The following is a 13952-nucleotide window of genomic DNA, read 5'->3' on the forward strand; positions in this document are numbered from 1 at the left end:
AAAATCAAGCAACTCCTCAGCTCCAACATCAAGCAGTGTGTGACTGAAAGACTGAAAGGGCCCGACTCCACATTCCTGAACACAGCATATCGTCTGGCTCCTCAAAATCAGTTTAAAAACTCTTTCTTATTCTGACAGCATTCTTTTAGTTCTTAGAAAAATGAGACAATCCTGGTAAAAGTCTGCAAAGTCTTTTTGATGATTTCACCCCATTCATTTCCTTGGATCAGATTGAGCGGAGTAGTGATGTGCAGCCGCGACAGCATTGGCTGATAAAACTTTCACTTTTTGAGTCTCTCTCTCTCTGTTTGTGTGTGTGTGTCTGGTTGTGTGTCTGTGGACAGATTTTGTCACTGCAATAGCATCGCAACTGTGTGTGTAGTCGGGAAAGTTAACAGGTGTGTATTTGAGATAAAAATGGGCGTGGTCACACGTAATAATGTAGAGTATTCACGGGTCATCATGTGAACATTCTGACGGGCGTTCCGTAAATACTGTTGCTTTAATTCTATTCCCTTTTCCACAGCGGTGTGGTACGTTACATGCAAAGCCAATGGTAACCAGACAGAAAATAGAGAGTTATGTAGGTTGTTGATCTGTGTTTCCATCTACTACTGCTATGCAAATGCTAGGAGCGAGGTGCACTGTTAAACCACCGCAACGAAATGATGTACTGGCTCCCTCCAGTGGAAACTTATCTGGATGTTTAAGTCACATAATATATATACATAATGATTAACATTTACATTTACATTTACATTTGCTAAGTCTGTTTCCATTGCTGTTATTGATACACTCATTTTTTTTTTTACAATATTTAGACATAATGGGATTTACTTTTCAGTAAAAACAGGTGGATCCAAATACCGTCACAATCTGTTTCTGTTGACCTGATAAACCAAAGTCCAATATTTGCTCACTTTTTAGCTCTGTTGTTTGTTATCTGTTTGGGCCAGGGCAGATTGTGCTCTGTAGAGCTGAGTGGAAGTGATTTAAGTTCGTCAACAGACCTTTCACATTATACAATTGTGATGTTTAATCTTTTTTAATTAATTCCAATTATGTGCGTGTCTAAAAAGACAGATAAAGACAACTGAATAGGTTGATTACCAGTGACTCCGAAAGTGACAAATCACTGTTCCTAAAACAACATGACTGTTGCAGCATACCAGCAACAGGGGTCGTACCTTTGTCGTATGCTTGCAAGAAAATAAAAATGTTTCGGAAAACATTAAAATGACTACGTTACTTATGTAACTTCAGCTACGATTGTACCTACTTTATGTGTCTTACTTCAGTCTCTGTGTGTCCCTGACCCCTCCCTATATGGACTTGATGTGTTTTATACTGCTTCACCTAACTTCCTTCTTTGCTGCTGTACAATAATTACATAATTACATTACATAATTATGTCACAATAAGCTGCTTTCACAGTCGACCTATGTGGTCCATTTTTCTGATGAGGACCCTGGAAATCTGCTATTGATTTAACTTCTACATTTCTATGTCCTCAAAGCGACTGAAGATGTGTACATTCAGCAGAACAGCAGGAAAAAGGAAAATAGTATGCAGTGGAAAACAAATACTGAAAGAGAACAAATCAAAGCACTGGATCACTGTGAAATCAGAGGCTCCTTTTAGAGCATGCCCTTTAAGATATATAGTTCAGGTTCTGGTTAGTGACTTTGTATTGTGGCTATAACCATTTGTATACCTAGTCTGCAAAAACAGTATTATTGCTAAACGGCGGTGCTTGACTGTTAATCTACATCTCATGTCTGCTAATGAGTGCAAATCAATTAACACACGTTTGGAATTGGTGGAAATGAATAGCTACACTGAAATACTCAGATATCATTATGCATTCATAGATAACTCCATTAATGAGTCACTAGAGCTGCAGATTGGAAAGTTCCTGTGTTCTTCCAAGTGCAATAAAAACCCACTACAGACTGTTTCTATCCATATTGCCAGTAAGTATCTCTCTTTATCTCATAACTCACAATCACCCCCAAGACACTAAAGGCCAAGTAGTTACTTGACATGTCACTGCCTCTGCAGCTTGACAAATGTGCCATGATAGTCTCAGCAGGGATGGGGAAGGGCAGGAGGTTGAGATGGACTTCATATCCAGTTCATTTTGAAATGTGATAGACAGTGAACCCACCGTGGACTACGGTGACCCTGTGTGTTAAAAGGCAATAAGAGATCCATTTTATTGAAGTAGTGCTTCATGGTGTTCCTACAGAGCTCATCTGGTTTCACTCTGTTCTCTCACTACAAAGCAGAGGTGACTCACTGGGTTTAAAGGCAATAATCTTTTCCTGAAAATCAAACAGTGTAACAGTATGGCATTTTCATCGGATGTCACATCGTACAAGTAATACTCTCATAATAAAAGCCATAACTCTCAACAGTTGATTGACATACCAACCGACTCCATTTGTAGGCTGTTGAAAAGCAGACTTCCTTTGAGAGGAGGCGGAGGACGAGGAAGAGGTAGAGGAGGAAGAGGAGGGTCCGTATATCTTAAGCAAGGATAAGCACAGATTTATCTGATGTCTTCTTAAAATAAAAGAAGTAACATCATCAAAACTGCCTTTATCCATGCCTTTATAGACCAGCCCTCCTCTCCACTGAGACGGACAGAGCCGAAGACCACGCACACCATAGAGGTTAGGACATTCATTTCAGTGGACAACACAGAAAAAGCTTCAGTGAAACAATTCAAAACATACATTTCAAAGGGCAGGAATTAGAACAGAGTGAAATGGGACCAGTTGGGTTTTAAGGCAAAACACAATAAAATAAAAAATGTGGGCCAGCTGCAACAAACATCAAGAGGTACAGACTATTCTTATTTACATACAGAATGTCCTAGTTTGGTTAGTTTTTTTATTAATTAGGCCCAAACTCTACTCATAGAATTCACTTTCTAGTTGAAAACAGAAACTGTATTGCTTTTGAAATCTTCTCTTTATGATGTTTTCTTGTAAGCGAGCCCACATCACCACACCATTGATTGAACAGAACCAGATAGGGGTGTAACAGTACATGTATTAGCCCAGAACTGTTATTGAGCTCAGTTTATGGTCAAATTAGCGTAATACTGTCTAATTCGGTCTATCTTTTCGGTCTATCACAAATTCCAAAGAGCGAGAGTCCCACTCCAAGAGGTTCGGCTGTAAGACAGTTGTTGTCTGTCAACTACATCAACAGAAAACTGCGTGTTCATCTTTTGAAGTGAAGTTGAGTGACATTATCTCCTTAAGCCATTAAGCATGCTAGCTTAAACTTGCAAAACATTTATCTATTACAGAGCAAGAGGCCCGCTATAATATTCCTTAACCTGAGCATTTTAGTCCGTCAAGCCCGCCCTGTAAACAAGCTGCACTTTCAATATGGAGCTTCAGAACCACAGAGAGGTAGCTAACTGTAAAAACTAGAGGGAGTACAGTGTAGCTATGTCTTAAGAAACAACAGTTCAGCAGACCCTGGGACGTTACTGCCGCTAGATTTTGCTCAACAAGCAATTTTAACTCCCCTAACAAATTCTGTTAGTGTATTAAACAAATGAGGTCCAATGTGTAATAAGTGGCAGGTGTTGGTGGGCATATCTTTAGGTATTTTAGACAGACCCATGTTAAAATAATTGGTATTGACCATCTAATCTAACTGGCATATAAGCGAGTAAGTGTAAGTTATTCATAAACCGCCTGCCCTCGTCTTAATTGAATTTTTTTTCAAACCAATTTTGTGTACTGTTCCACCCCTAGAACCAATGCACACAGACCAGACTGCACACACACTCATCCCACAGACAGGAGAGCTAAATGTCAAGGGGAAAATACACAGGTTAGGCATATAGATAGAGGTCAATGGGGAGGCACTGCACTACAATTAACACTCCAGGTATAAGCTGCCTCCAAACACTGATCAGGAACCAGATGTGTCTTCTGACTACCTCTATTAATCATCAATAGATTCATAAGAGAAGTACAATAATCATAGACGAAGTGGTTAGAGGCAACTTTGACCCTTTAAGAAAGAACAACCATCCCTACCATGGTGACTCTGGGAGCGGACCGGCCAATGTTTTTCTCCTAGAAAACAGAATCAAGTGGTTATTTATTAGATTGTGCTACTTTTATGGAAATACAACAGGAAAATACATTCACATTCATTAACAAGCATTTATCATATTTACACTGAAAAGCAGGGATAGGATCAAGTCTTTGTTGCACTCAAACATTATACAACAACAGAGCAGAACATTAGCTTCATTTTATGAATCACATCTCTTTTATGATTCGATGTTGCCCACATGTTACAGGAACAGATATGTGGACAGACATAGTGCAGAGGGCTGCTGGGAATGAGAACAGTTTTAGCGCTCAGATATCGATTATGTTATATTTTATCTTCCCATCAACTACTGGCTGATGCCACCTGACACCATGACACAAAGAATCAAGTCACCTGTCTCTTTCTGTCTCATGCAAGCTTTCACATTCAGACACACAAACATAAAATGCCACCAAGCGAGGGGGAAGACAGAGACTGTTTGGAATTTCAAGATGAAAAGAGAGAATTGGGGTAGGAGGAGAGGGGAAGAGGATAATGAGAAGAAGGGAGGAGGTGTAAAAAGTCACCGTTGTTCCCCGCACCCTGACACCGCAGGGCTTCAGCCATGCGGCACTTTGATCCATCACTATCGATTTACCATCAGCCTCTCATCGCTGTGGCCTCCCACACAGCAGTGCACAGCTACAGGGATGCGTTCCCCAGCTCTGAGCGATATGCACACCAGTTTTGACCTTAAACCCAGTGACCAAATGAACTTTTATTTTTTTGTAGAACATTTGTGATAAAAGGTGGGAGTGCTGCTGTAGCTACGCTGATGAGCATGAATTGCAGATTTTTCCACATCAGCGTATTGCTAACAGCAGGAGGTTTACATGAAATCCCCTGTGAGAGGGGTATTTCTACTAAAATACTGAAGTACACATAACATCAGAACCAGCAGAGTGAGCGTACAAACTGTAGATTGGCATGGCACTGCTGTATTCAATCCACTGTAGTGCACTGTGTTTCCTCCCTACCAAAACAAGATTATCAACATGGCTTCTTGTAGTATTTAATGTCCATTTAAGTGAGAATGTGTTACTTTCAGACAAGAAAAAGCACATTCATTCTAAAAGTTTAATCCACAAGCTATAAAACACACTCTTTATACATTGCACTCAGTGGGTTTTGTCCCACAGCCTTACTTGGTCTGGAATGACCAGTAGCCAATATTGGCTAATGTTAAAGATGTTTAGATGTTTCTATGTTAAAGAAATTGCTTCCTCTTGGAAATTACAGTGATTTTTCTTCTTGTTCATGTGCCCATATTCCTGGCTTTTTTTTCACTTCTCCTATTTCTTTTCTTTTGTCTTTTAGATTTTTTTTAGATTATATTTTCCCGTCACCGCCATTTATAAAACAATTTTATTTCAAAAATATACATATGTATTTTTTAATACTACTTTTGAAAAAAATAGGTAACAACTCTTCAACACGTGTGTGTGTGTGTGTGTGTGTGTGTGTGTGTGTGTGTGTGTGTGTGTGTGTTGAATACTTTATCTGAGAGTGTATTTATCATGTCAGTCTTTCCCGGTTCATGTATCTCTAAAGCATGTTATTTATAAAGAATCAATATAACAAAGGTATTATGTTGCTCTTCAATGTAATCCTTGACATTTATTGAAATCAGTGAGCAACCAACAACTGAAAGTTGTTGATAAATGAGGTTACAGATTAGTGAAGGATAAAGCATCCAATCAGAATTGTCTGCTGAAGAGGTCACGTTTTACAGCAAAATAGTGGAATGCGATGGCTTTCTTGAGAAATAGTGTTGGTTAAGCCATTCATTTATTTATTTTTTATCCATTTTGTTATAAACTTTAAATACATAAATCTCAATTGAAGTTCCAATTTGACCAAGCAATTTTTTTTTTAATATTAGCACCCCTCAGCTTCCATACATGGTATTGATCCGCTGCTCTTGATAACCCCCCACTGATTTATTGTGGTCGTTTTGACCTCATGAGGCAGTGAATTCTGTACTCAATGCACCTTACAGGAGAAACAGGAAAAGCCCACTGACATTAACCTCTTACTGTATGATGTAAAGCAGGGCTACTGGAGATTCCTACAAGATGACCTTGAGCGTTATTCCAGTCAATAACTTATCGATGGCTTGATAAATCCATCAGACATGTAATGCAAGGCTGACATATTGACAGTTGTGAGTGTTTCTCCCAGAGGACACACTCCGTCATCTCCTGCATCCTTTGTTTGGTCCGTATCTGATGCCTAATGCCTGGTGAGGGGGGATAATGAGGACAGTGTATCCCTGTAATGTTGGACATGGTGGACCCAGTGAACTAAGGCTTGGGAAAATCTGTAGCTGTTGTACACCTTCAGCTTCAGTAGTTGTCAGTAATTCAGTATGTGTTTCCTTTGCTTTGGTTGGGGTAATGAAGGTAATTTATCTGTTTGTGACCCTGCTATACAAAGTGCAAAAGAATGAACGGATCCATTCGTGGTCTTTCACACATACAGTTTACCAGCCCGAGTGTTCCTGCGTGGTTATTTAAAACTAAAATATGACAAGAAACCTTGATGCCCAAGCATTAGTTACAGTTCCCCTGACTCAACATTACGCTGTATATTTATGATGTGTGCTGTGTTTTCGTCAACAGTAACTTGTAAGGTTGAAGAGTGCTACAGGAAGATTCAGCATTTCCCTTCAGCGCTGCACAAGCAAACAATGGTCTCGTTCCACGCTGTTGCCATGTAAGGCACTCAGTTATTTTGACGCACTATTTTCTTGCAATGCAGGGAGAGAAGATAAATCAGAAGGTTTAAAGCTGTCAGTGGAGGGATGAAACTGATAAAAAAATGAGACTTTAAAAGCAAGGCTACAGATGACATAAGTGTCGTTGACAGCTCAACAGTAAACAGCATTGGTTATGCTCCTTAATTGGAACAGGACTGTGTTTTTACAGTCAACTGCTGCACCTACATACAGTCAGCAGGAGGGATGTTGGCTGTAACAGGCATAAATTCCTGACTTTCTGGTGCAGCACCATAAAGGGGAAGGACAACTGCGAGTGAAAGCTGTAGAGGAGCTTGTGCACTGAGCAGACCTCTCTCCCAAAACAAATCTACTTGCCAGCATGCCCACCATCAACACTTAACAATGTTTGCTCAGATTTTCAGCCCAAGGTAACTCGCTCTACAAGGGCTTCGCTGCATTTCCAGCCACCCTTACCCCTGATGGCCTTGACATATCAGCAGGTCTATCTCCTGAAATCAATGTGGACTCAGCCCACCAAAATGTCAGCTGCAAACATGTCATGTGTTCACATTAAACACAGAGCAAAGGTAAGAGGATGTTTTTATTAGCCTTCAAGGAGCCAATTCAGCTAGAAGAACAGACGGAAACACTTCACTGTTTTGTATACGGTTGTAAGCTAGGTCCCACTCTAATTCAATATACAATTTAAGAAAAAAACATAAAAGCATCGTCTTACTTCTATAACTGTGAGTTTCATTGATATTAAGGGACGTTTTCGCTGATGTTAAGGCTACATGATGTGAGTACTGACTCCAGGGGCTGCTGCCATGCTGTGATGTATGCCGCAATAAAGCTAAATGTATTTTCATGACTGAAAGACATACTCTTGCATCTGATATTAACACAAAATGTAGTGTATGTAACATCATATAAACCATGTTTGCTAATGGTGCTGATGGGCCTGGAAGCTGAAACTGCATGCAAACAAACTGAATTTATCCTCACAGATGTGAGCTATCATTGAAGCATGCTAACAGCATTACTGCATGCTATATTCAGAACTCAGAGTTAGCACATTACAATGTTTTACTGCTTTACTACTACACAATCTGAGAAGTAGGGAACCTTTATAACTGATATAACTAGCCAGTATCTGCGTTGGTCTGTAATTACAATAAATAGTTCAAAGTTTTGATTTCCAAAATGTGCATTTCTTTCTCAACTACCAACCCAGTTGTTGATTTCTTTCAATCAACACCTCACTGAGCGAAGATGCGCTTGGGTTTTTGTTTCGCTAATCACGGTTCATTAGCATATTAACAAATCAATTGGCACGAAGGAGTGCCTCTCTCTGTACCTGTGGCAAAACACTGTGGCGCAATATTATGTAGCGTACTGAACGTGTGATTTGTTTCACACCCCCCACCCCTCACCCGACACACACAAACACACACCACTGCTCCCCTGCTGGGTGTGTTGGATTGCTATCAGTCCCTGAGAAAGCTGCTTACATAACTACGCTGCCAGCACCAGCCCACGTCAGCCTCTATATTAGATGATAGCATCTTAAATGGCTTTTTGACAATGTTGCTTCTCACTTGCAGTTTACGAACACAAGCTCCGGGCCAGGTGACTGCTGTTTTGCCTGTAAGTGATGTAAAATAAGATGGTTTTCAATGAAAAGGAATTAAAGTAGTGATGTGGTTGTGATTGTTTCATGAAGACAGACAGGAGCTTATGCAATTGTTTAATTCTCAGGGGCTTGAAAATAACGATGTGAAATATTTATGCTTAACTGGTTCAGGGGTCGGGATTGTAAGGCATGAAAGCCGATCGTGACGCGATTAACAAAAGCGGAGTAAAAAGTTGCCAAAGTTTACCGGTCTTCTTGCAGGGGAGAAAAAAAGGCTTTCTTCATTAACTCTCCATCTCATACAGCAATCCCCCAAGCTCAGATAGAGCAGGGCGTTCGAGCAAGGGAAAGATTAAGGGAGGGAGAGTGAGAGCAAAGATTCGATAAAGAAGGGGAGAGTCTTATTTCAGTGCTTCACACACTGCTGGATGATCAAAGTAGAAAATGCTGTTTTAATTCCAAGAATCATATCTCATCTCCTGTCCACAAGCTCATTATAGAGAATTATGCTGCAGGACAGAGGGGGAGAGAAGAAGAGGAGAAGGAGAGACAGAGGAGGCACACAGAAAAAGACCCCAAAATCCAGCTAGTCTACTACAATCTACTTAATACTCATTATGTGCTATGGACTGATGTAGAGCTAACCTTTCTCAACCTGTTCTAGATGTTGTAAACAAGCATTTGGGACCTTTGCTCCAACCCTGAGGTATTTCCCAGTGCTGCAGAAGGCCAACCTTGAATACAACATACTTTGACACAGACATGTAAGTAAGTTGTAGCAATGAGCTACGAGTCATTTCATTGCTCAGCTGAGATCCATCAAATTTGCCTTCCAACAACTCCACACCCACATACCGCATCTTTTGTATTTAACACATGTAAGAATAGAAAACAGCCCGTGGTTTGGAGGTATTTTCTGTATTAACCATCAACAGTTATCATGTTAGCATCGCTGGGGTAGCTGCATTCAGCTGTCCGGAGCTCCAGTCTTCATAGTAATGCTACAGGGTTTACACATCCTCCAGCTCTGAACTAGTGATGGTGTCGTTAATGAAAATTATGACGATAAACTTTTTCCATGACTGTGACAGAACGGCACAGACATTAAACGCTAACCTGTGACTAATGCTGACGAAAAAAAGATGAGACTAAAGTGTATTTTAAAAGATAAAAACTTTAGCAAAATCGCTCTTTATTTTAAAAACAGAGCAGACGAAATGTTATAGTTTCCTCTGTGCTACACCTGCCATCAGGACCACTCAGGTGAGAGAGATATCGGACGATCAGACCAACAGATCAGGCACTCTGCATTATTAATCATTCAACCCAACCTAACCTAAAATAAATGCTTTTGGCTGGACTACCTTGACTGAACTTGTCATTTGGACTACTAAAACTAAATTAAGAAATAGCTGAAAATACAAATTCGACATATAAACAAGAGAACGTAGGAGTTACTAGAAGGTGTGTTTCTTTTCCTACAGGGGAGGTCAGCCGATATCAGCTGTCTTATCGAACTCTTGAAAAACCAAACCCCAAAATGTTGAGGCAACAAAGAGAGATTTATAGGATTAAGAACATAATTAGCAATATAATTACTTTGAGTGCCGAGTACTAAGGTGGCTACATTTCTCCCTTTCAACATTCTTTTCACACTTATGGTGCTTTCAGACCAAACGCAAGGCAAATTATTCATGTGTCGAGATTACACACAAAGTCAATGAAAAGACGCAAATAGGCTTGATTTTTCATGTATATGCACCGGGCAGCGCAAATGTTGTGATGCGAACACACAAAATTCATTCGTCATTGACATTCACACTGACGTCATGACTTTAATGTCACTGATGTCCGGACATTCATGAACAGCAATGGAGGAGAGGATAATATTCATAAATTGTGGCTGTTTATGGACACCCAGAGCTGTACAATACACTCATACCAAGACAGGAAGGAGCTGGCATGGAGGAAAATGAGAGAAGAAGTCAGACTTCCTGGTAAGTCAGGGAAATATGTCTCAGCACAGCATAGCCCTGATCGATCCGAACTCCATTCAGGGAAAAAGCATTTTAAAAGTTGTTTCCTTGTCGTCTGGCCGACAGACCTAACGAAGCATGAATTCAGGCTTTTTACACGATGTTGTTATTTCAGCGTCCTTTTGATCCATTTATTACAGTCAGATCACAGAGAAATCCCCTTGTTTCAGGTTCTTATTGATGTGGTAGAACAGATTAATTCAGTCTTCTTTGCTGGTCACAGTTACTATTTATTGATTTTAACACACCTTTGAAAAACCTGAAGTGAATATTCTCTTCGCATTTGAATGCATCATAAGGCAGCTTTTACTCATCGAACATAACGTTCAACATAATCCAAAAAGAGCAATATTTGTTTCTTTTGTCAAACGACTACATGATCATAAAATGCTGTTGTGACCTATGTCTCAGCACAGTGTAACGCAGGAGTTACTGTTCACTTAGTTAACAGGTAGCATTTATCGACTCCAATCACAGTCAGTTCTCTAATAACAGAAAATATGTATGCATGAAAATATGACTGAATTGGGACTTTGACTTCATTAAAACACAGATCGCGGACTGAGACTCAGATCAACAGATTCAGATTAATGGTTTGAGGTGTTTGAGTGTAAATGGACAACTTTACCAAAATAACACTTACACTAGTCGGAACGCGATATTATCACGCGTGCACAGTGTTTTCAATATCACATGTCTAGCCTATGTAGACATATGTGGCTATAATCTGTAATCCATGACAGCACTCTTCACTGAATGTACTACTGAAAGAAAATATTAGTCTACTCTTTAATAAATGCGTCACATCTACAATGTTTTAATGCTAAGTAATTATCTGTGAATGAGCTAACAGAACTAATTCAGATAGTAATGGATTAGTTTGAGCAGAGTCAGATGCTCCCAGTTGACTGAGGCCACAGCTTTACCAGCTGATGTCTGCCTGATATTAAAAATCACAATAAAACCAATCCCCTAAAGTAGAACGGCCACAAGATGACACCTGATGTCAGGTTGTACAGCAGCAACGAGCATCGAGGCGTGACGGTCCTGAAAACGACCCTCCCAGTCCTGGCAGCGCTTGCATTATTTATTTTTTTATTTTTTTACCGGCAAGGGAGCAATAGACACTGACACCTGCACTCAGTGTGCACAACCGTCCATACATTACACCTCCAGCTCCCCATTCAACAGCACAATCAGGCTCAGCAGGGGCTCCAGTCTCCACTCATTACAGCCAGTTAATTCTAAACTCATTAACAATGGAGCCATAACAATAGTGTGCACAAAAGCAGAAGGTGTGGGTGGACTGCCTTCACGCAGCAGGGAAAAAAAGGGAATGTTGGGTTTTTCATAATCAACTGTCAGTCATTTGCTAAGATAAAGGCTTCTTTAAGTCTGCATAGGGGACAGAAGCCCACAGTTGCAATTTAATTACCATTTTGCTGGAGTTTTACAAAAGAAACATAAGTATGCAGTGTCATGACTACGGAGGATTGGCTTCATGAATAGAAATGTGTTTCTACAAAAGACAGAGGAGAGAGTTGAATTAAAGCGCTGACATATTCATTGAAAGTTACGGTATTTCTGTCTCCTCTGGCCTCCTGGTTGAATATGGAATAAAAAGACAAAAGGATTGGATGAATATTAACCAGTCTTCTCTGTACTGGGAGAAAATCTTAGTGACCTTTCATGCCCTCTAGGATTTTTTCACGGACTTCCACTTTGTTTAGCTCTTGGTAATTTTTCAATTATCATAAGTTAAAAAATAATTTTTTTAAAGCAATAAAAATTCTAATAAAATCTTCAAAGACACGTCATATTCCTGGATACGACAGCCTGGATATTGATAACAGCAGCATCTCCACGCAGCCTGAAGCAGTGAAGCCAACAGCACTTGACAAGGTGTGCGCATTTTGCTTGAGGAGCGAGGTGTGAGTGAGACAAATCTGAATATTGATTGAGTCCATTTAATCCACCTCGGCGCCTATTGATATGTCAATCATCCTGCTAAATCTAGTAAAGCGTATCAGTCTCGCAAGCAGCACAGTGGCCCAAGGACACCGCTCTTTTCTGTCGTGTTTTAATTGCTGTTGGCACTGCATGCCATGACTCATGGTAATGAGTTAATGAAGTCATTGAGATTTAGTGAGCAGCCACAGGCTGCGGACTTCCTGCCGAGAATAGTGCACCATTCAATATGGCTTTATTAACATTTCAGAAAAGTGTTACACGTCACATCAGTTGCACTGATCACAGTGATTGTGATTAATTTTGTGGCCTGCCAGGTCAGGCTGGAGGGAGCTAGGCATTTTAATATTTCATCATGACTGGATCTCACAGGAAGTAAATCCTTTTCTCTTTATGCTATTATTTTCTCTTTCAGCTCACACACACCCCATCATATACAGGAGATTTAATGAGCCGTGCCATGTAGCCATACCAACCCTAAGCTCTAGGGATGGCAATGTCAACATGTTGGTCGGTTGGCCTGTCCACCACTCTGGTCCACACTTAAATATCTACAACAACTATCAAATGGATAAGCATGACATTTTGTATAGATATCCATAATACTCAGACAATGAATCCTATTGACTTTGGTGACCCCCTGACTTTACATCTAGCGCCATCATCAGGTCAAACATTGTCAAATACAAATGACATTCCCACCAGCCTTCCCAATGTGCAGATTTGATTGGCTGAGTAGCATCACGTGAGATGATTTACAATGCATACAATAGGTCTGTAAGTTATTTTTATAACCATGACAACAAATGCCCCTCAATGTATGTAATGGAAGTATTCATTTTAACCCAAACGTGTTTCCCTAACCAGAGTTGACACATATCAAAGGCCTTTTTTTCAAAAGTGATTTGGAAGGCACTGACAAATGTTCTGCTGAGGGCCTGACAAAGAGAAAGTCACTCTTTAAAGAAACACAGGACATGTTACAGTTTGTCAGAAGACACGTGGGAGACCTGAGGTCAGGAAAACTTCCAAGGTGGGTTATAAGGTTTAATCAGCTCAGTATACTGTACTTTCTGTACAAACTTTGAATTATTTATTTCACATGAATAAGCTAATGAAATTCAGCAATCACAGAAAGCTTTTTAATTTATAACACTTAGTATAAAGTTTCAGGCAAGAACATAAAGTTCTAAGAGAGCGCACTGTCTCACAAATTATCTGCACACATTCGGAACATAATGAGCATGAAAGCGACATGAAATACTGCAGGGAGCCCTCCTTTGTATATTAAGTTTTTATCATGATCCCACTTAAATATCAAGGTTGCTGTATTCTTTAATGAGCAGCAAAACTTGAAGATTCAGATTCCATGTGATCTTGAAAAAGATCGACTCACCCCACAACAAGGGAGAAAAGGTAAAAACAGGTTTTGTGGAAACACATTCATGTGTTATGTCATATTTTATTGATG

At 40.0% G+C, this 13952-nt stretch overlaps 1 protein-coding gene across 1 annotated transcript in view; it reads right to left on the minus strand.

The window, feature by feature from the left end:
- shisa6 (shisa family member 6) overlaps positions 1-13952 on the minus strand; it is a 69869-nt gene that overhangs the window by 20307 nt on the left and 35610 nt on the right. The window contains exon 4 of the mRNA XM_073490294.1: positions 4065-4103. Coding sequence (XP_073346395.1) covers positions 4065-4103 — 39 coding nt within the window. The remainder of the gene's footprint in view (positions 1-4064; positions 4104-13952) is intronic.

The sequence above is a fragment of the Pagrus major genome, chromosome 20 (assembly GCF_040436345.1).
Source record: "Pagrus major chromosome 20, Pma_NU_1.0".
Lineage (NCBI taxonomy): Eukaryota > Metazoa > Chordata > Actinopteri > Spariformes > Sparidae > Pagrus > Pagrus major.